Source organism: Homalodisca vitripennis, chromosome 8, assembly GCF_021130785.1.
Source record: "Homalodisca vitripennis isolate AUS2020 chromosome 8, UT_GWSS_2.1, whole genome shotgun sequence".
Classification (NCBI taxonomy): Eukaryota; Metazoa; Arthropoda; class Insecta; order Hemiptera; family Cicadellidae; genus Homalodisca; species Homalodisca vitripennis.
Window position 1 is genome coordinate 72,790,715 of NC_060214.1, and position 22,912 is coordinate 72,813,626.

The 22,912-nt window shown below is 35.0% G+C and overlaps 1 protein-coding gene across 1 annotated transcript; it reads right to left on the reverse strand.

Moving 5' to 3' along the window:
• Positions 1 to 12,976: 12,976 nt before the first annotated feature.
• LOC124368230 (spermatogenesis-associated protein 5-like protein 1) lies at positions 12,977 to 22,183 on the reverse strand. Its single transcript, XM_046825505.1, has 6 exons — positions 21,964 to 22,183; positions 20,621 to 20,829; positions 19,064 to 19,254; positions 18,666 to 18,883; positions 14,363 to 14,571; positions 12,977 to 13,081 (listed from the first exon to the last, which is right to left on the reverse strand). The coding sequence occupies exons 1-6, from the start codon at positions 22,181 to 22,183 to the stop codon at positions 12,977 to 12,979; spliced, it is 1,152 nt and encodes a 383-aa protein (XP_046681461.1).
• Between the last annotated feature and the right edge of the window lie 729 nt (positions 22,184 to 22,912).

Here is a 22,912-nt window from a genome sequence, read left to right on the forward strand (position 1 = left end):
TTCGGAGAAAAATTTTTAGTTTTTCTCTAGAAACTAAGATACCCGCTGTGATCCAGTTGTTTTTGGAAGTTTTTTCGCAAACATTGATCATTTTTGTAGGGCAGCAAATGTTAATGTGGAAATTTAGAGTGTCGTTAAACAATCTAAACTGCTGCTCTACAGGTTGGAATGAATTTAGAAAATCCCATCTTTCTTTAGAAAGAGAAGTGTTGAGGTGAGCGATGTTTTTCTGGCCTTATGTCTCTTACTGTTTGTTTTAATTTTGGGCTCCCTTTTGAGTTGTACCCCACTAACGACGGCTTCTTGGCCATAGTGGTCTGAGACAGCTGTATTCACTACAGACACCGCGACACTTGAGTGGTTGGTGATGATATTGTCGATAGCAGATTGTGTTGTAGCCGTCACTCTCGTCGGAGTTCTGACTAGTAACTCCAGGTCAAATGACCTAAGTAAATCGACTAATCGAATTGTGGAATGTTGAGTGTTGTCCAACGCGTCAATGTTGAAATCCCCAATCACGACAAATTCCTGACGTTGGTTAGTCAGGCATGTCAATAATTTTTCGAATTTAGAAAAAAAAGTGTCTACATTCCCACTAGGAGACCTATAAATTCCGATCACGACTAATTTTGATTGATGCGTTTGAAGTTTGATCCCGACTGCTTCAAAATCTTTTTCGATTAATTCTTGGATCGGAAAGGGGGTAAACAAGAAATTTTGTTTAAGAAAAATACTAACGCCTCCTCCTTTGGAGTGAGTTCGACAAAACGCGGAAGCCAATTTGTAATTTGGAATTTTGCAGAGTGCGACGTTCTCCATGTTGAAACCACTTTCGGTTAATACAAGGAGATCGGTTTTCAGATCCTCGCACATAAGTTGGATTTGATCCAGTTTGTTGGTTGCAAATTGAGAATTTTGATGAAGCAGTCTTACTTCAGTTCGTTTTTTAGTGTTTGTTAGTATTAATTGGGTTTTGTCTGTCAATTTTGTCCGCTGTTTCCAAGTGGGGTCCCTAAAAAAACAGAGTTTGATTTTTCATCAACAACAACTGTAGAGCGTTCGTATGAGGGTGAAGATCTCACTGCCTCCGCGTAGCTGTTGTGGGGTGATGTCCAGGGTGTAGCCGGGCTGGGCGGCACACAGAGGACCACGGTGTCGGCAGCCGGCGACGGCATCAGCAGACATCGCGGCTCTGCGGTGGTGACGCTCGGAGACTGCGTAGTTGATGACGGCGGCTCACTCGAAGATGGAGGGTGGCACCTTAGGAGAAGGCCTCGAGGTGAGCTTATGCATCTTGGCGAGGCTTCGCTGTATCAAACCAGCTAGTTTTCTCTTGCCTCGCTGGGACAGATGCATGCCGTGCCTCGTGAACATCTTCCGGTCCAACTGGTTAAAATCCAAGAATCGAGCGTCGTGTCTCACGGCCAACTCATGGATGTAAGCGTTCACGAGGCCGATATCTTGATTGGTGCCGTCATCTCCGGGCAGGTCGTGGCGATATGGCAGAGTAGAGATGACCAGGCTAGTGTTGGCGGGTCTGGTAGTCATATAATTCTCCAGGTGACGGTATATATTCTGCTGTTCACCTGAAGCCAGATCGTTGGTACCCGCTATCAGTACCTCGCAGCGGGTACCGGCCACCGGTGGAGTCGGGCTGTGGTCGATGATGTCACAGAGTCTAGCTCCAGGTTTGCAGACGCCCGTCACCTCGGAGTTAACCATCTCCCCCAACAGTCCGGCGATGGTTTAATAATGTTTTAACCTTTTCTAGTAAAGCAATATAATTTTCTATTCAATTACTATTTGTATCTCATTAGGGGGGCGGTTCTCAAGACAAATCTATTCCTTTAAACATAATTTTCCTTTCTAAATCGTCGAATGAGGTTTTTGGATTCATAATCGATTATTGCACTATTCCAGCAGAGTTCATTAAATGAAAAGGCGATATAATTATAATAAAACACTAATTATTGTATTCTAGGATCACTGTTGTTGCGCTGAACTCTTCTGCCCACTGATACAAGTGCCACAGCTTTTCCCGTAAAATTACATTTCTAGAATCATCGGATCCAGAAATGTTTTAGTATTCATCTAACGATTTTATCCTTTTATAACCCTCCGGAAATCATAAACTGCCCTGTCATCTCGGAGTGGTTTATTAGAGGCAATAATCGTCATCAACCTACCGGCTGGCTCATGCATGCCGGAAATTTTAGTCCTAACTACGCCTCTGCAAATACAGACATTTTTCATCTCATTTCATTTTTTATTTAGTTTCATGACCCAGACCCGTTACTATTATAAGTGTATACCATTCTGTAATTATGACTCGTAAATCCTACAAAACAGCATATGGAGTTGTTCAGACTTATCATTGAAAATGGAATTAGGGGTGAAAATTTTCCCATAGATAATGTAAATTCTGTTTTTTTCTGTTATCTTCACTTCATATATGTACTCAGGGTTTGCTAACTGCCCGAATCTATAAGAAATATCGCAACTTTTAAAAAACCAACAAAGTCCCAACATAATTTTTATCAGGACACTAATTGTTCCAATTGAAATAAAAGCGAAAAAACTATCCATAGGGATTTAATTGGGATTAGAACAGTATAAAAAGCAACATTTTCTATGTTTTATTCCCTGATAACTTAGAACGATACTATTTAAAATAATCGTGCCCTATACTAATTTCTTAAACTTGCCATAAAGTATATGAACATATGATTCATTAATTGCAATACACTAAAGAGCTGAAATAGGTTTTTTCCTTAACCTTAAAGATAGTTTTTTTTAACTGCTAATTGTACTAGCAAGGTTAAATATTTGCTCAAGTCTATAACAAACTACCGGCGCTGGAACTTCCTCATACGGAAAGTGGATTATAATGGCCGGAAGTAGTCACTTTCTGACAACTTCTGCATACAAGAGGCCATCATCTACACAACAACTGAGACATATAGGCCATCTATAATATAAGATGAAGTAATATGAGATGTTTTCAAATCAATTCTAAGAATACGATTTATGGTACTGTATCCTCTCTCTCTCAAACTACCCAAACGGAACCTGGCATTGTTCCGATAACCTAAAAGCGAATTAAAACGGAAATTATAAAAAGACAACCTAGAAAGGTAAAATCGATTATAGCACTAATAAAATTAATTATTTAAAAACCCACAATGGATTATTACAAAAGTAGAATAACAATATAAATACACAATGAATTATTATATTTATGAAAATTAGAATAACAATAATCATACACTAAACCCATACTCACAACTTTAGTATCTTAACAGAATGGGGAAGATCCCGAGTCCGGAATGCCAGTACGGGGATTCGGATGCGGACGATAGCCTTGCACACCTTCTTCAAATGTAGAAGGTGGGAAACGGAGAGAAGGGACCTGGAGGTAGCTATCGGGCGTGTTTCACCGGAGATCCTTTATAGAAGAGATGTTGTCCAGTCCCGAATCGTGGAGCGCTGTCGCTACGTTCTGCAAGAGGGTGCTAAGGCAAAAAAGAAGAGAGGCAGCTATAAAGCACCAGAATAGCTCATGCTGGTGTATTTTAGAATGAAGTAATGCCCATTGGGCTAACGATGGCACCCTCTTGAAGTAGTTGCAGAGATGCGTTTCCCGAGAGGGTTTCCAATGCCTGGACCGGTAGGTTTTTAGTGGGTGAGAGTCCCACACACCAGGGCAAAACACCTGTCCCTGACGGTGCAATAATGCATTTTCCTATCGTAAAAAAAATTATCAAATAACAACACAATAATATGTTTAAAATACAGATACGTGTAAATTCATAGTTTCTTTCAACGAATCGACGTTGGCACTGTGGGATGTAAAAATAGAGGCAAAAAACTTTTTTAATGCCGGAATTTTAGGTATTGTATTAAATTCACTGCAAGTGTAAAGATAAAAGTGTATCTTTTTACATTTACATTCACAATTAATTCAAAGCTATATTGTAAAAGCAATAATAATTTCAGCAAAAAGATCTTAATGTCCTCCGAATCCCAATTTATTAATACTAACACTGTTATGCTAACTTAAACACCATTGATAATATTTTGTGTAACTTTGCAAAACCACTTGTTTAATAAGGCGGTTTAGCTCCATTAGTATTCACAATAGAGATAAGCATTTTTCGTTTTAATTTTATCAAGTAATAATAAAATCGTAAAAAAATTTGAAATAATAATCCTAATATTGAAATAAGTTAACTATTTATATATCAACACAAATTCTATTTCAAAACAAATATTCCATTGGTTATTTTCAACTATCAATTATTTTTTCAAGTTAATAATCCATTAATCATTCTCATAACATGAAATTTATCTAATTTTAAAATATTTTTAACTAACGCTTTTCACTAAGTAAAACTGATAAAAAATCTTCTGTTTTCCATAAGTTATTGTTTTACAAGTTAATAAATTTCATCATTTTTAAAAATGTAAATACAATAATATTGTTATTTGTAAGATAATATTCAAACAAATTGTCTCAAAGTTTGTACCAAATTCCAGTGCCATAGCTTAAGATATTTTAAATGTAACATGTTGTTTCTAAAAAAATTACTTACGCCGAGACAAGGTGAAAGCAGATTATTGTTTGTCATATACAGACAGTTACATCGCATATATTTATGTAATTACCTTTAAAAATCTCTCACATGCTGATGGACGGTTGCTGATTTATCCCCTTTGTATCCTTTAGAGATCTATAAAACTGTAAATCTATCAGAAATGTTTTTACAATCAATTGGTTAAAATCATTGGATTTTTTTCCAGCTGGAAGGGTTTCTCCTGCAGTTTCGTCATCACAACACAATATTATCTGGTCTTGGATACTTTCCCATCCACAACCAACCCGTCACAGTGGTAGATATTTACTTTTGTATGAAACCTGCGCAGTCTAATTATATTTTATCTACTATAATAACAATCCTAAATACTATTCTATCTATATCTCATATATGACATAGTATGTTGGCTGACAACGTGTTCTGTCTGTACAGATGGCTGGAGCGGTGACAACGTTACCTCGTATTACTGATCCAATTCCAGGCTCAACCAACATCCCACCTAGAGGAACATGGGTTTTAAAACCAAGTCACTTTACTTCAACTTTGTATTTATTAGGTACTAGTTTCTTTCCCGCGACTTTGCACCCCTTTTGTAAGCTTTGCCGTGTATGAGCACTTCTGGTTGAAGAGAATTATAATTCCAAAAACCGATGTAGAGTTTGCACTTGTTGCCACGTTCAATTAAATGTGTCAAAAGTGTATGTTTATAAGCCATTCTACATGTACATGTACTTTATTATAAACACTCAAGATTTAAGTTCAAACTGATGGATTGTTTTAGAGACAAATCATCATTATTACTACGATGATATCTAAGTTAACATTATAAACTTAGCGCCATCAAGTAATACTTGACTATTGAATATACGTAACTGTCTTGTAATTGCAGTTTATTATTGGCAAGGGCTTTAAATCATCTTTTTGCAGTGCCGCCTGTGTGGTTAGTTACATCAAATGGCATAGCATATGCACCTTCTCCGTGGAACAATACATATACATACACATTTTTATAATAAAACGGTCAAAATAGTTTACGATTATTACAAAGTACATACAGACAAAAAATTAATTTATATATATATATATGTAGGTCGATTTTCGTATCTGGCCGAATGTTACTTACTAATCACTGTGTTGAACAGAAGAAAACAAAATAACCATTTTTCACTTCTAAATTTCGGGGGATTTAATACCCCCGCCTTCAGGAAGTTTTAAATAAAAACTAATACAAAAATGTAACAACAAGAATTAAGAAAACATAAATGTAAACATAGTGCATAATATTTGATAAAGTCCAGCTGACGTGAAATTTTTCTAATTTAATCTTGTTGGAAACAGTTGATTTTTACAAAGGATGGAATACAAATACCAATATATTGATTGTTCATGCAGTAATGTAAGCACAAGCGGTTTTTTTTTAACACGTCTGATGTTTACTTTTTATTTTTAAGGTTAAAAACGCTTGGTGAATTCTTGCTCAGAGTAAGAAAACTCTAAGTATAGCAGTTAGTATGAAACGTTTATTTATGTCATAACTGTAATAAAGTGCACTAATGTATCTTAATGTTTATAGTATATTACATTTATTTCTCCAGTAAAACTGTTTGATAAAGTGTTTTATATTCATTCCATGTTGCCATTCATTAAGAAGCATTTACTTTACATAAATTCGATTTGTTACATAAGTTACAAATTACACGCACAAAAATATATTGTGGTTTTTTTCACTCACCTATCTACAAACCACTTGGTTTTCTCATAAATACAATTACACATTGTGGTTTATTTTATTTCGGGGTCTTAAAACAAGAAAGTTTTGATCAAGAGCTCGGTTTTAACACGTAAACCTTTTATTTTTCTAATTGCCAATTACGTTCTGTTAAAGCTTGATGTTACACTTATCAAATACCAGTTTGTACCGTAGAAGATGATAGAATGTTTGCTGCAAATAACAATGAAATAAAATTGTTTTGGTTTACTGTTATGTTATGTTCGGTGTTTGAAATGATATGAAATAAAGAAAACGAATTTGTAAATAGACTTTGTATAAAGAAATGAGGACAGAGTTAATCCTGCCTGTTTGTAATAAAGGAAAGAAACATGAAAAATTTGTCTGTCTTTTGTTTGTATTGTCGAAATACTGAAGTTTTGAATTTTGTATATATTTGAAGTGTTATAAATTCATGTAGTTGTAAGATGTATATGATATTGTATGTAAATTATATTAAGAGTAATGTAATATTAATAAGAAATGTGAGACTTAGCTTCTCGTGAGGGGACGTTTCATTCCATCCATGTTCGATCAATATTGATAACTTGTCCGCAAGTCCTCAGGGTATTTAACGACAAAACACTTATACACAAAAACACTGGTATGAATGCAAAAAAAGAATGAATGCGGCGCCTATCAAAACACTAAACTACACTTATTCACTATTTAATCACCTTAAATGCCCTTATTCTCGCAACGACCCGCAAATTTCTAAAACGCTGCAACGTGTACGGCAGGGAAATAGTTTGCCTATAACAACTATCTATTTTTGGTTCCCCAAGCGAGCAAATACAAAAATCAGATGCTGGGAGAACTGCATTGGTATGCGATCTAGCGGATTTCATAGGAAACTCTTGAAACCCCGCGCTATCGTATTGTTATGGTAGAAAAATTTGGATTTGTGTAATAATAATAAAAGGTTGAGTTAAGTTTTTTATTTAGAATAGAATTAAAATAGAGTAACTTGGTTGTGAAATCAAAGCAGGAGGGATATCTGTACCGTTAGTTAGTTTAGATTTTATATAATGTAACATTTCACAACCTAGTCAGCCAGTACAATTTAAGATTATTTTTTTATCTAATGTTTCGGAACTAAATTATCGGCGGAGTAAGTGACTACCTAATTGGCACGCGTTATGAATTATTTTATTCTAACCCTTTGTAGCAGCCCAACTAAGTGACCGTTTTGGACCTCGCGCGCCTTGTCCCGTAAGTAAAATTTATCTTTCCGTATTATTAAATTAGCCCTTTGATGCCAAAACATATAAAAATGAATGTAACGTAAAAGTAAAAGTTGTAAATAGTAAAGTTAATTTACCCTTAAAGATCTTTTATTTGCTTGACTGAAATAGATACAAGTTGTGGCGTCATCCTTCTGACGAGCACATGGTCGTCATAAGTTTTTGTTTCATTAAATTGGTAATACAGTCGTGGAATTTGTTGTAGGCGAGCTCACGTATTATTTGAGTAGATGGTTACCACTTTCATAACATCTACTCCTCTTCTAGTAATTACCGACTAGAAATAACCCTTCTTAGACTTACAGCTTCAATGTCTCGTGCCAAGACGCCGACGCCCGGGTTGTGGAGTCTACATATTGCGAAGGGAAGTAAAATCTTGAAGTTTTGTAAAGTGAAATATCGTAGGCATAATTCCATAGAACATTGGATATTTTAGGCCCACCTATCAGATATACATTTTTAGTTCTGTGTACTCTAATTGGCAGCAACGTGGTAAGGCATACATTTAATTTACCAACTAAAATTGGTGTTTGTAAGTTTCATTAATTAAATAGAACTTATAAGTAAACTTTGCAATTCGAGCATTTATTACTACGACCTCAGAAGTCACCACCCTCATGTGTTATCGTCATTCGGTACAAGTTAAAAAATTAAAAGATTATTAAACTATAGATATATGTGTAAAATAAGTCCTGTGATAAGTTATATTATTCTGTTTAAATATTTCACTAAGAAACGTAGTCTTATTTTAATAGAACAAACAGATTTAATAATTAATTGCATAATTCATAAATAACCTCTGAGATATTAAATAACATGTACTGTCGTTGTGGGTTGGATCTGCACGCCGATCATCATTGAGTAGCAAGTATTTCTATTGCAGTGGATTAGGATTGGGAAAGCTTGTCGTACACTACAAACACATCCACAAATCCCGTTACAGCAGAGTCACCGCTTGTCAAAGTGCGGTCTAGAAATTGAAGATCCTCAGGCTAAGCTAAATAACATTAGCATCGTAGTTTTCTGAGAGTTACCTCACTTGGCTCCCAAGCATTTAGACATAAGTTTCAATGTGATAATATTTTTGTCAAATAATAAACAAAAAGCATTGGTGATACAGTGTTTTTGTTTACAATTGTATCAATTCGACGGTTTATTTGAAAAACAGTAAAATACTGATGTTCTTCAATTCTACTTTACAAGCGTTGCTCAGCCAGTATTTAGAAAAACTGAGCTCATCGACTTACCGATCTCTTCACCTTCAAAGATTCATTTTCACTTAGTAATTTAATCTATTTGCAAGAAAGTGCAGATGATCTAATAGTTTTGTTAATTTACTGTAATAGCTTAGAACTGACTTTCACTGTTAAAGCACAGAATTTGCTTAGTCATGATATTAATAAAGAATCTCTTCCTAAGAAATTTAAAACAAGTTTAAGCAGTAATAACTAGTTATGTTAGGAATAATATAAATGGAGTAAATTGGATAATTACTAAGAATTCTGTTGGTTTTGTATTCTTATTGCTTGGAGAAAACTTCTTTAATGCAATTGCTATTATAAAGCTGTATTTTAGATGTTCCTCTAAATGGCTGCCGTTTCTGAAAAAATTAGTTAGCTGATTAGATATCGTGGTGGACTGACCAGGCGTGTTACTAGAGTATTGAAATTTAATTTTTCCCATGCCATCCCAAAAATATGTCAGAGAATTATACTGATGTTAGCAAAGCTATCAGTTTAACACAATTAATTTTTGTTAATTTTAGCAATCAATTGTATATTACTCATTTCCATTAAAGGAGGTATTGTCTTTTTTTTTCGGCTTTTATACATATTATATTACTTGAACTAATATTGAATATACAAATAGATTAAACGATAAACAATCAATATACTGCGGACGGAAATTTATTCTACTCGGAATTGACAAACGAAGTAGTATTCTAGTCAGGCTTTTCCAAGTTCAAGTTCAAGTTCAAGTTCAAAAATCGTTTATTTTCTTGTAATATAGAAAGACCATACATATTCCATGAGTTCTGTTGAACTCGCGCGGAATAATTTTCATACTAAAACATACTTAAGAAACAATCAGTTGGCATGTGATTTATGCTATGGAGCTATTCTTCTATACAACTAACATTATTCACAAAATATTCTTACTTTTATATTTTTAAAAATTGTAAATGAGGCAATTACAAAACTAGCATAGTGTAACATATGAACCAGCTAATATTACCAATGTTATTCAATATTTAAAATTTAAATGTAATAGAGAAAAGAAAATAACAATGACCAACTAATAAGAAATTTAAATATACGAATTATTAAATAAATAAATAAGGTATAAATATATAAATTATATATATATGTATATAAATAACAATTAAAAATAGATAAATAGAAATAATAAGAAACCAAATTACTTAAAAATTCAGAAAAATTCCAGCAGACAATTAGGGCTGGATACGGTCTGGGCACACAAACCCGAACACACGTTACCCAAATCCCAATTACTCGGTTACAAATAAACAGCGGAACATAATGAAAGCAAACAACAATAAAAAAATACCTAAATAAACGACAACAAAACAGCTGAATGAAACAACAAGTAATAGAACAATTAAATTTGAACATAAAAAATAAACTCAACATTTTACCAACGTTATAGTGTTGTTACCGCAACAGTTACAAAATGTACTGTATCAAGCAATACTAGAACGGAACAACAAGAAATACAATATACATACAATACAATAAACTAAAATAGAATATACAAACAATAACTAAAATAATTTATATAAACAATAACAACCAAATATAAAATAAATATAAACAATAACAAAACATATGAAGCAAAAGGTACTATTAAAAAACAGGGACAATAAGAGCGTATAACAATAACTTATACATATAAAATTAAATTCCTACTTAATGTCTATACATTAATGCCGATCATTTACTAAATTGCTTTGCTTTCATTTTTAAATTTCGGTTACTGTCATAGGGTGACACTATTCCCAAACTTCCTTATCATTCCATTGTAACAATTCTCCTTCCCCTTATAACAGAACTGTTCTACGGCTTATATCTTTAAAAAAATTATCAAGTTTTAAAGTGAACGTGGGAGTGGAACCTGTGAACAGCTTTTGTGGAGTGTCCATCAGGAAATCCAGTGGTACTCAGATATTGTATTTCACAAAGACAATAAGCAGTTTAATCGTTATGCTTCTTTGTTGCCAATCCCAAACATATGTCTTAAGGTTAATACTCAACAGCTAATTGCTTAGCAATAACCAAGTGGTTAAAAATCGGCACGAGTTTATAAGCTGTCGAGATAAAAATATAATGACACAACCTACGACAAAGGCATAATTTTATAAGTAAAATATATATATTTCAAATATAAATAAAACTTGGATGGTATTTCACGGAAAAAATTTAAGAACTTTTTCTGGATAAGGATACTTAGCTCTTGCAGAGTTAGTCGGAGGGTCTGCTATGGAAATATACTTCAGAGACAACTCACAGGAACAAAGCACTCACATTTTTCTTATGCAATCATTCGTGTGGAGAGCTCAGCGTTTGTCGTGTTGCAAGAGTTACTCACCAGAATCGTCCTAGTGCAATGTATTTCTAGGGAAACTCAATTCCCCCCCCCCCCCCCACCCCCCCCCCCCCCCACCCCCCCCCCCCCCCACCCCCCCCCCCCCCCACCCCCCCCCCCCCCCACCCCCCCCCCCCCCCACCCATCTGTTACAATGAGTCCAATACATTGTGAATGAAATAAAATATAGCTGGTAAGTACTGATAACATACACGATTAATACAAGGTTAATCTCATGAGAACATCCTGTCAACTTTTAGACAGGAGGACATTTGTAGTTGACATCCTGTCAAACACAACAACTGAGGACATTTTCTTTTTTGAAGGGACTTCTTTCAATGCTGATGGCATTTTAATTGAGAATACTACTAAATGTTTTTTAAGGGAAAGGAAAACAGCTCCAAACCCACTTACAAATATTTATTGATCTCTCCGGAAATCAAACTCATGACTTTTCGATTAGAGAGCCGCAGCCTTCTTCCTATGCCATCAACATAACTGTTATTAAACAACGCCTCAACTCTTGATAAAAACCAGATGTTACTTTTCTTTATCAACTAAATACAACTAACTGTGTCATGGACTGGTTTTAAAAATACTTACTCTCCAAGATATTTTTTACTTTTTTTATCAAATTCTCTCATTTTGTTCTTCTTATAATCAAATTCAATTTTATAAGTTCAACACACGTTTTATAGACATATCATAAGAGTAGTTTTTTGCACATTTTATGCAGCTACCACTAATACAGTTTTAATGATATAATTTAAATTTGCTGACTAGCTCAGAAATTTATGCTTAGTTGATGTATTATTAGTATACGAGGGCTCGTTTTTTTTTCAACTTCCGATGTGATATAAAAATAAAACTAGGGAGAGTAATTAAATAAATTTATTATCAAAAGTTAGGTACATTATTAGTTACTTTTTCAACATAATCGCCATTTAAATCGAGGCATTTTTCATACCTGGGTAACAAGCTTCTTAATACCTTCTTCATAGAAGTTTGCCGCCAGTGATTTGAGATGGGTCTTCACGGCGTCTCGCATGCGCGTCGCGTCGTTCTGTTCGGAAGCTCTGCCCTCCTGCATCTTCTTCAGTTCCGGGGAAATGGTGAATAGTCACTCGGCGCTAAGTCATTGGACTATACGCCCGGATGGTCAAAAAACATCCCATTTAAAAACCGTCAAGAAGACGCTTTGTCAAAGCAGCACTGTGAGGAACGGGCGTTGTCATGAATGAGCACTACTCCCGATGTGAGCATTCCTCTCCTTTTGTTCTGGATAGCTCTCCGCAAACGTGTTGTAACGTACCGCAGTATCCTTCCGCATTGTATTGTGGTACCTGGCTCTAAAAAACTCAACAAAGCAATACACCTTTTTGATCCCAAATAACACTGTGGCCATAATCTTTTTGTTGTTGAAAGTTTTTTTTGAATTTTTTGGGTTTGTTTTGGAGAAGTTTGAATGCATCCATTGTTGGGACTGCTGTGTTTCGTTTCTGGGGTGTCGTACAGAACCCATGTCTCATCTCCTGTCACGATTTTGATCAAAAAATCTTCGCCATCAGCTTCATTAGCGGTTCAGAAAAGACGTTGCTGACCGCCATTCGCCGAGCTTTGTGGTCATCAGACAACATCTTCGGCACCCATCGCGCACAAAGTTTTTTGTAGCCTAACTTTTCAGTTACGATAGAGTATAGGGCTGACCTTGAAATCTCAGGAAACTGATTGGATAGCTCCGTAATCGTAAACCTTCGATTGCTTTCTTACACTTTGGTCAACTCGATCAACGAGGGTCTTCGTTTGCGACCCGACTTTCGTCCTTGGGCCCCCTTCATCATGAATGTCAACTCGTCCATCTTTAAATTTTCCTACACCAATTCACGCACTGCACTGTCACTCATAAAGCTTTCACCGTATACTCGTTCCATTCTACGGTGAATTTCTGCTGCAGATAAACCCTTCAGCTTGCAAGAAACGAATGACACTTCTCAACTCACACTTGGCGGGAGATTCTATTCATGGTAGCCATGTTTATGTGTCGCTAGATAAATTGGAAATGGCGTCGGCCGTCTGAAATTGAGTGAGGTTGTAGTGGGAGAGGTGCGCAGTCGACTGCCGCGCATTGCTGGCCTGATACCGCTCGCCCAGCCATCTAGCGGCACGATCGGAAGTTGAAAAAAAAACAGCCCTCGTATTATGTTATCATCAATTTTACATACAGGATTTTACATTAAAAGTTTTGTCACATTTAAATGAATTTTAAATCTTATTTGAGAATATATTGTGTCATTTAATTTAATATACTCATAAAAATGGAAAGCAACACGAACTTGTAAGAAGAATAGAAATTATATAACGTAAATTATGGATTCAATGACATACCTTGGCAAAGAACAAGTATTTAGATGTGTGAACAACTCTGAATGGTATGTTTTGTTTAGACAATAAATCTTACTCTGACGAGTTTTTAATATTAAGTCGGAAAACTGATTTTTGACGTTACTAAATTTTAAATATACCTCTCAATTTTGCTTCCTTTTGTAACGACTTCCTGAAAAAATAGATAAAAAAGTGGAAAAACTACTTGTTTACATTCAAAATGTACAAAAATTCTAAAACCTTTAAAAATACTTAAAATCTATTACAATCATATCAAGAAGATTTTGTTGGACATTTTCCAAAGTATAGTGCTAAAAAACACAATTTTGCTTATTTTCCAATTTTTAATTTTGCTTATTTTCCAATTTTTAAGTCAACGATTCTACTTTGTCAAAAAAACAACTTGAAAGAAACATATCAACTTGGTTGTTATTTAAGTCAAGTTATTATTGTTTTTTGTGTTATGTTGTTATTTTTTCTGTTTTCATAGTTTTCATTACATAAATTAACTAAAGTATTTTCTCATACAAGGTACTACAGTTTGTATCTTGACAGTACCCTACAAAATATTCTTTTTTATAAACTTGGTTTTGGGCATTAAAATTTTCAATATAAAAACTTGGTCAGGAACTAAAAAAATCAAACACTGGAATACAAAAGTTACATGTATTAATTTATCTGTGTTTTAAAACCATAGACAAACTGCAGGTTTTTTTTACAGAATGTGAAAAGACTATTCATTTCGGATTATTAAAAACATCTTCCCTGACCACTGTACCTATCTCGTCGATAAACAATATGGCAGGAGCGGCGGTGCGAGCTCGGTGGAACAGTTCCGCTACAGTGCGCTCAGCATCTCCTACATAGGGCGAGTATATCTGCGCCGCACTCACCGCCAGGAACGTGGTATGTGTTGCGCCAGCCACAGCACGTGCCAAACTGGTTTTTGCACAACCTGGTGGCCCATACAGCAGGACCCCTGCACAGAACAATGGACATCTCAACATTCTTAGAAGTTTGTTTCAATAATCCACCATACATTCCATTATTTATTTCATACACACACACACACATATATATATATATATATATATATGACTTGACCAGAGGCATTGATTTACATTCTTACAACACTCATCGAGCAGCAGATTTTACACTACCAGAACACCATTCAGCATTATTTGAAGAGAAGCCTTCATATACGGGTGCAAAGCTGTTCAACTCCCTACCTACCGACATTAAGACAGAACAAAACCCCAAGAAAATGTTGAAAAGATGGCTCCTCCAACATCCTTTCTACTCAATTGACGAGTTTTTAAACTGGAGAGCTTTGAACATCAACCAGTGACTGGACTATCATTTACAAAGCTTTGATTTGTATAATTGTTTTATAAAATTTTGATTTGTATAATTACCTTTTTTATGACTCTCTTACTGTTCTCAAAGAATATGTACAATAAAGTATATTGTCTATTGTCTATATATATAATTTTTCAATTAACATTGAATCACAAAAAGTACTTGCTTCCCCCAGGACTCGAACCCGGATCTTTCACTTGCCGGGGTTTTATATATATATATATATATAGTCTCCCACCCGGATTCGAGTTCCGACGGAGCAAGTACTTTTTGTGATTCAATTTTTATTGAAATTAAATTAGGCTATTGCCACTTATATATATACTAGCTGTTACCCACGGCTTCGCACGCAATTTTTAGAACCGAAGTCCTTATAAAGAGCAATTATGATGTAATATGATAGGAGTCCTACAAACATTTTAAAACGTAAGTAGCCATACATCAGGTAGATATTATTAAGTTCATGGTAAATAGTATCAGAGTTTAACTTAATTATTATATCATGTTTGGCATGTGTAGGAGCATTTCTGGTTCTAATTAATTATATATATATATAACGTCACAGCTGAATCTGCCTTGTAATCCCGATCAAGAAAACACAAATCTCGGATCACACAGGTCTCGGAAACTTACTTTGGTCAAAAAGCGTATATTTCCAGTCCTTGTCATATATTTCAGGTCTAAGATATTTCCAGTACCATAGTAGAGTTTGCCTTGTTGTTCTGACAAAGAAAAAATATATATACTTACATAGGACCGAGATGCCTACTTCGGTTTAAAAAGTGCCTACTTAAGACCGTTTAAATTCACTTACCTACTATGTCACAGGTTAGCTTGCCATATTGCCTCGATTAAAATACTATATACGTTCGATTATATAGTTCTCGGAAATCTATTTTGGTCAAAATCGTGTTGGCATAGTTGAGTTTGCTATGACTGAAAAGCCTATTACGACCTAGGGGAAAGTCCTACCTACTTCTTATGTACTTCCGGTACAAGGGGGAAATCCTTATTAAGGTTATGCATTAGATGATTTTAATTCGTCACTGGCGCAATATGGAATAAAATTTATATTATTAATGTTTTATTTACTATCTGTATTACACTACCGATCAAGCACTGTTTACTTATTATTGATAAAATTTAAATGTAAACAGATGTTTCAGAAAGTTTGTCGAAGTATAGCTGTCAACAGCAGTTTTTTTTTTTTTTTTTTTGTTTTTTGTTTTTTTTTTGCTTTGGGATATTGGGGTGGATTCATAGATCCTCACACGTCAACCTGAGCTTATTTGTGTGCCCCTTTGATGTTAGAGGGGTAAGCCTATCTTTGTGCCCTTAATTAGGCTAAGAAGCTTTTCCCCGATACTAGCATCTGGTTCGTCGCCTGGTTGTTTATCACCGAAAAAGAGCCCTTCTCCTTGCTCCCAGTCTCTCACAGTCCAGTATTATGTGTTTTGCAGTCTCTTCAGACTTATTGCAGAGTCTACACTCCGAGTCCTCATTTCGTAAACCTAGAGTGTTTAGGTGTTTCCTGAAGTGGCCGTGTCCAGTGATCAAGGCAATCACTTGCTTAACCCGATCCCTGCCCAGCCCCATCAGCCATCTGGTGAAGCCGGAGCTAGAATCGGCAAGCAGTCTTTTGCCGAGTGCTTGTCCTTGATGACTCTGCCAGTTTAGTGCCAGTTTAATTTGAATTATGAAACGTTATTACGTTTCGTTCTTATCATAACATTCTAATGTAAACAAACTAAGTTTTCAATTTGAATTCGACTTTATTTGGTTAAATGAATGTATTATGGGTGGTAAAAAGCACTCTAAATGATAATTCTGACCAAAAGCTATACCTGTTCCAAATTTCAGCACAATCCGTATAGCAGTTTCAACGTGATTCGAGGACAAACCTCCAAACATTCAAACTTTCGCATTTATAATATTAGTGGGATATCCATAGAGAACAGGATATTCTCTTCAACAAATCAAAAACAAGCCATTGTGGTTCAAAACATTTATGAATTTTGTGTATCTAAGTACACTTCTTCAGATACATATAAACTGTATAAATACAGTACTTACAAACAATATTAAAGAAAAAGAAATTAAGAAATCAAACATCATAAATAATCATAAGAAAAAACACATCATAAATAAATACAATAGATCAGCAGCTGATGGTCCATGACATTGACATTTGTGAATAACTAGAAAACATTACATTTATCTTAAATTAAGACCCCTTGGATGTCTTGTTTGATGCACCAGTTGATGTTCAATTTCGCTTTTTTAAATTTCAATCTATTAAGGTTTTCATTTCAATTTTCAGGGATCTTACATGAACTTTTGATGGTGTAACAATTTTCTAAATTATTTTGTTTGTGTACATTGATAGCGTGACTACCTAAAGGTTTGTCTACGTTGCTATGGACAATGTCCAATCGATGGCCAGTTGCTCGTAATACATAAAGGATTCAATGTTTGGCCAACATACTGTTTTTCATAGAAGTTACAATTAAATTGATAAATAATGTTTTAGCCAAAATCATTTAGAAAATTATTACGCTATCAAAGCCCAACATATATACAGCGAGCAAGTGGTTACATGTAAACAAGGGTAGTTAAACTGAAGCACAAACATGATAAGGAAGGAAATTCATGTTACTCTGATGCTAATTACATCAACAGATTTTACATCATGTTTGTATTTCCTCAAGAGAGTCATGTATGTAAACCCTACCAATCCTGATAACTCACTATGTGTCTCATAAGAGACTTAACTGAGGTTCCATGCCACATTTCAAGTGTTGTAGTTCATTAGGCTACATTTGTTACTATGTCAAAACTTATATGATTGTACTCAGTTAGTTCACAAATTTATTTATCCTGCGATTTTCATAGTAAACCATATCATTCATAAAACAAATGTTTGCTAATACTCAATCAAATCCCATGGAATGGAATGCGCCATCATCAAACTTGATGTTGTCTATATAGAAATTGAGCATGCAAAATTTCAAGTCCATAAGTCAGTTTATTTTCGAGATAATGTGCGGACAGACAGACAGAAATAAAACATTTTTCCAGTCCCTCAAGTAATAGACTTTGCTAACGCTCAGCTGATTACACGACAAGTCACCATTTAATTCTATTATCATCTACAACACCGCAATCACATTATAATTAAGGCCAAAACAAAAAATGGAACCTAACAAGTAAGGAAATGTGAGACAGAGTACTTTTTCCCACCTTTTTCACGAAATGGTCAAGAAAGGAAGCTAAATTTAGAGATATATTTTAAAATTAGTAACTTAAAAACCAGTTTTTCCCACTTAATATTTAAAATGAATCGTACGATGTGGTAAGTCTTCATTTTCTACATGGCCACAAACATATGAATTTCATGTGTCTGTTGTTCTTCTGTCCATCCATGAAAGTAAACAGTAGCCTTTACAGAATGGTCTGGAATTTCGAGGAAGATAAAGTAGATCCAAACTGTTAAAACTGCTGTCTTCCTAATTTGAGTTTCATCGTCATCTTCATTAAAATTGTTTTCCCACTTTCGTTCACATCTTTTCCTAATAAAACTCAGATGATATCTTTCAATGCCTTTCGGCTCGGCATCATATTTATTTCTACACCCTAATAGTATGACATATTTTCTATGCTGATTTAGAACCCATCTTTTTACATAACACTCAGCATTTCTAGGTCGGTTCTCACCTTTAGGCTGCGGTAGGCCCAGTCGCCGGAAGGCTTCAGGGTGTGAGAGCGGCCACTGTACAGCCTGCAGCAGCTTGAGCCTTACACCGCTCACACCCCCCAGCTGGGAGAAGTCACCTCTCTCTCCCTGCACCACTCCTAGCTGTCCTCTAAGTGCTGTCGGCTGCTGCAAACACACACGACTCCGCCAAAACTGCAGTAGGCTTTCTTCATCAGCACTAAGCAAGCATCGAAATCAAAGCTTTTCATCAAACTCCTGTATAATTTCTAATTATAGACTTTATATACATAAAAACTTCATATACACCACGTTAAAAGCCAAGCCAGAAAGATTGCTCCACTTCTCTCTGTGGATACTACTGGAAGGGAAGTATCGAAAGTGTGCATGTATAACTCACTAGTTGGCTGGAAGACCCAATCTCTCCAAGTGTCTTGCTACGTTAGAAGCCAGCAGAGCCAGGTCTGCTCCCACAAACCCCGGAGTCCACCGAGCCACTTGGGCACACGGTGAGTCACACAGGCCGTGGTGACGAGTCACCGCTAGCAGAATGCTGACTCGCTCACTCTCAGTGCTCACCCCAATGTGTATCTGCACCCAAAATCAAAAAACTTATGAAAACAACTATTAGTGGTACGTAGTTATTTTCAGTGGTAGTTACTTACATACAATAAATTATCCAAACTCATCTGTAAAACATTTTTCTATTTGGCAAAACAGTGTGGTTATTGAATTCCTTTTGTTGAGCTTTACCCTTTAAACATTACTTAAAGATGGAAAAAACACAAATACACCAAATATTTAATCTGTTAATAAAGTTACCAATTTTTTGACATTTGCTGTACATTAATTTTTCAGACAACAGGTTTTACGTACCCTGTATACTCCTCCTTTAACATAATAGACTATTATATACAATATCCATAGCCTTCCCCAACATAATATTTTAATTAATGCAGATAAAAACTGTTATTTAAGTAAATGTTAATATGGTCTAACACTACCTCCTTTCCAAGATGCAAAGGGACGATGGAATTCAAAATGGTTTTTGTGTAAACCTGCTGCTGCCTTGCAGTACCTCATTTTTAAGGTCTTTGTAAAAGAGAAGTATTGGTAGAAGTCTCTATCTAGATCCTCTACAAAAAAAAAAAAAAAAAAAAAAAAACCAAAGATTTTTTTTTTTTAAAGTAAATTTCAATTAGATTGTAAAGTACATTACACACAAGTTTTACAAAAATACCTCTTCAGGGTTTCTTTTTACTTCAACTATCTAAAATTTAAACTAGTAGAAAAGCTTAGTCTACATTTCTTTCAATGTTATATCCAAAATGATCTTCATTTCCTCCTCAGTTCTTCATTCAAAACACTGAGATCTATTCTCAAACCGTGTTCAAGGTACCAATATTCAATGTCCTATAAACATCCTTTGAAATAAAGTTTATATATGCGCTCTCAAGAAAATAAGAGATCTGTCGATTAGTAAAAGATAATTATCTTTTAAAATATTTTTGGTTTTTTTTTTAAATTATTGATTTATACCAGTGTTTCCCAAACTTGTTGGACTCAAGGCTCCCTTAAGGTTTGTACTACTTTCCGCGGCACCCCACCCCCTCAGCTAATCTCAATAGAGTCGAAGAATAACAATAAAGTATTGTGACTTTATAATTCACATAACAATTAATTCAATCTATGCCTATTGTGTTAGAAGGAAGAAAAATCATGTCTCATTTTGGAAGATTAGAAAAATCTATATTTGTGAACAATTAAATACTGACTGACCCCGTGAGGTATTATGTTTTTTTTTTATTATTTTACTCAGCAATAAACGTATTCTGTATATTTCCAAAGATAAGGCCGTTACTTGGATTATATTATTAAAATGTTGTATTGTTATTATCTATTTAATCTCTAAAACTTGTATTGAATGTGGAAATGCAGTGCTGTAAAGGACACACACCTCATGGTCGAAATGGCCTGGCCGGCGTGCTGCCGGGTGCAAGGCCTGAGGCCGGCTGGTGGTGCCGACTACGACAAGACCCGGCGTGTTGTGTGCAGATTCCAGCAAGGACAGCAGATGACTGGCCAGCCTCACCACATGACTCTCCGTTGAGTCCCCTGGTCGCCCACACAGACTCTCCACTTGGTCCAGTAGCAACAAACAGCCTCCTGTATCATATCTTAAGTTGAGATTGAGATAAGTTAAGTATTTTGAGATTTTACCATTTACGTATGTATTGTGATATTTTTAATGGAACAATAAAAACCATTCCTATGAGCCGAATGGTGTATGACTGTAATTTTACTTATCTGTATCAAAACAACTGATTCAGAGGTTATTTATAACCTGGAATACAGGTAACGGCTGCTGAATCATGTAGCTCTTAATCTGAATATTGATTAAATAATACATACTTAAAATATCATATGACTCCATTACGCAACATAATATGTAGTTTCACTCAGAAAGCCAAGGACTTCGACTTTATGATTACTCCACACTGGTTTCAAATGGTAGAGTATTACTGAAATCTTTGTGGCTGTTTAATTAAATACACGGAATGCAAAGAAATTTCACTTAGTATTTCGTTGGTGGGCAATTTATAAAATTTGTTTCACTCTCTCAATTGATCTCCAAACTTAAAAGTTCAACCATTTCGTAAAAGTTTAAAATTATATGCCAATGACGTTCCTATTATTCAGCAGGAAATTGTGGACAAGGTCATAGGTAAGTGCTAAACCAGTGTATACACATATTTAAATACAGGTTAATAGTGTATAGGTTATATTGTATTTAAATTATTTTTATTGCAAATTTATTGAGATGAAAAATATATTAATATTTAAATTCTGTTACAATGAATCAATACAGAGACTGCAACATAAGAATTTAAATATTTTTTGTGTTTGATGTTCTTCAAATGAATTTTAAACATTCTAAAACATGGAATGTTATGTAAAAAACCAAAAGTATACAATGTCAGTCATTTGGCTACTGGGTACTAACAAGATTGAGCTTTTCAGCTGTCAGCAACATTTAAGAGCTGTCTCTTGTACAAACTTTACTTTTTAAACAGTTTTACGGACTGAATCATTATTAATCAGTTTGAATATATTAAAAATCTAGAAAAAGATTTCGGATTAAAATTCAAAATTTATTACAACCCTAAACACAAATTTTACTGATATATCATTAATTGGTCTTTTTTCTTTTTAATTAATGACAAACTAACGATATGTAGTTATTCAGCCCAACATTAAGTAAAGTAAGAGGCTGGGCATATTTGGTTAACATCCACTAACCTGTACACTCCTGGGCTAGAAGTCTACATTCGTCAAATACGGCGGTGAGTGCTCTCTCTGCCTCTCCTGGCAGTGGAGAACACAGCTCTGGCCCCACGATAGTTCGTAGCACCAGCCCACAATCCTTTGCAACTCTCTGTACAAGAGCTGTCTTGCCACATCCTGTCGGTCCCAGTATAAGCACCTGGTGGTTATAATTTAGTGAAAACGAATGTACCATATGACTGAAAAAAAATTTTAATTTGGCGTAATGTTAGAGTCCAGTATATTATGCGTTTAAAATGAGTTTTTCTTACACATTTGACCAACAGTTTAGTTATTCTAATACCTTAATAAAGTCAACGTTACTCAGTGAAAGACTGTTAACATAATTTTTTTGATACTGTGTACAGTATCAGAGTACAGTCATGTTTCATTAGGAATTGGACTTGCACTTATATATAAAATACAGACTCCACCTTAGCCACAGTACGACCTCGTTTATTTAAGCCATATTTATGCGGATCTCCAAGGTTGTCCAGATCGATTTTATAGCATGAAGAGATTAATTTTTTTGTTCGGTTTCTAGAATATTTTTTGTCCCTTAAACACGTTTAGTGATCATAATAATGTGTGTACAATATAATACCAAGTTAACAATGTTGTAGTAGGCCTATGAGAAGTTGATAATAGTAAATTTAAAATTTGCAACTGATTGGCATCAGCCAACAATAGGATTGGTGTGATTGCCGACATGAAAAATGTACCTGCAACTGGTTGTTCAATGATAACAGAAGACACAAAAAACGTTTCTGATGATAAAGAATCGATAGATTTCATGACTCACTCTGTTGCCCCATGCAGCTAGACCGTCTGATGGTTTATTTTGAAGAACAATTCAATACTTGGTCAATGGAAATTATGGGCTTGAAACATGTGTGATCATATTTTCCGGAAGCAGTATACCAAA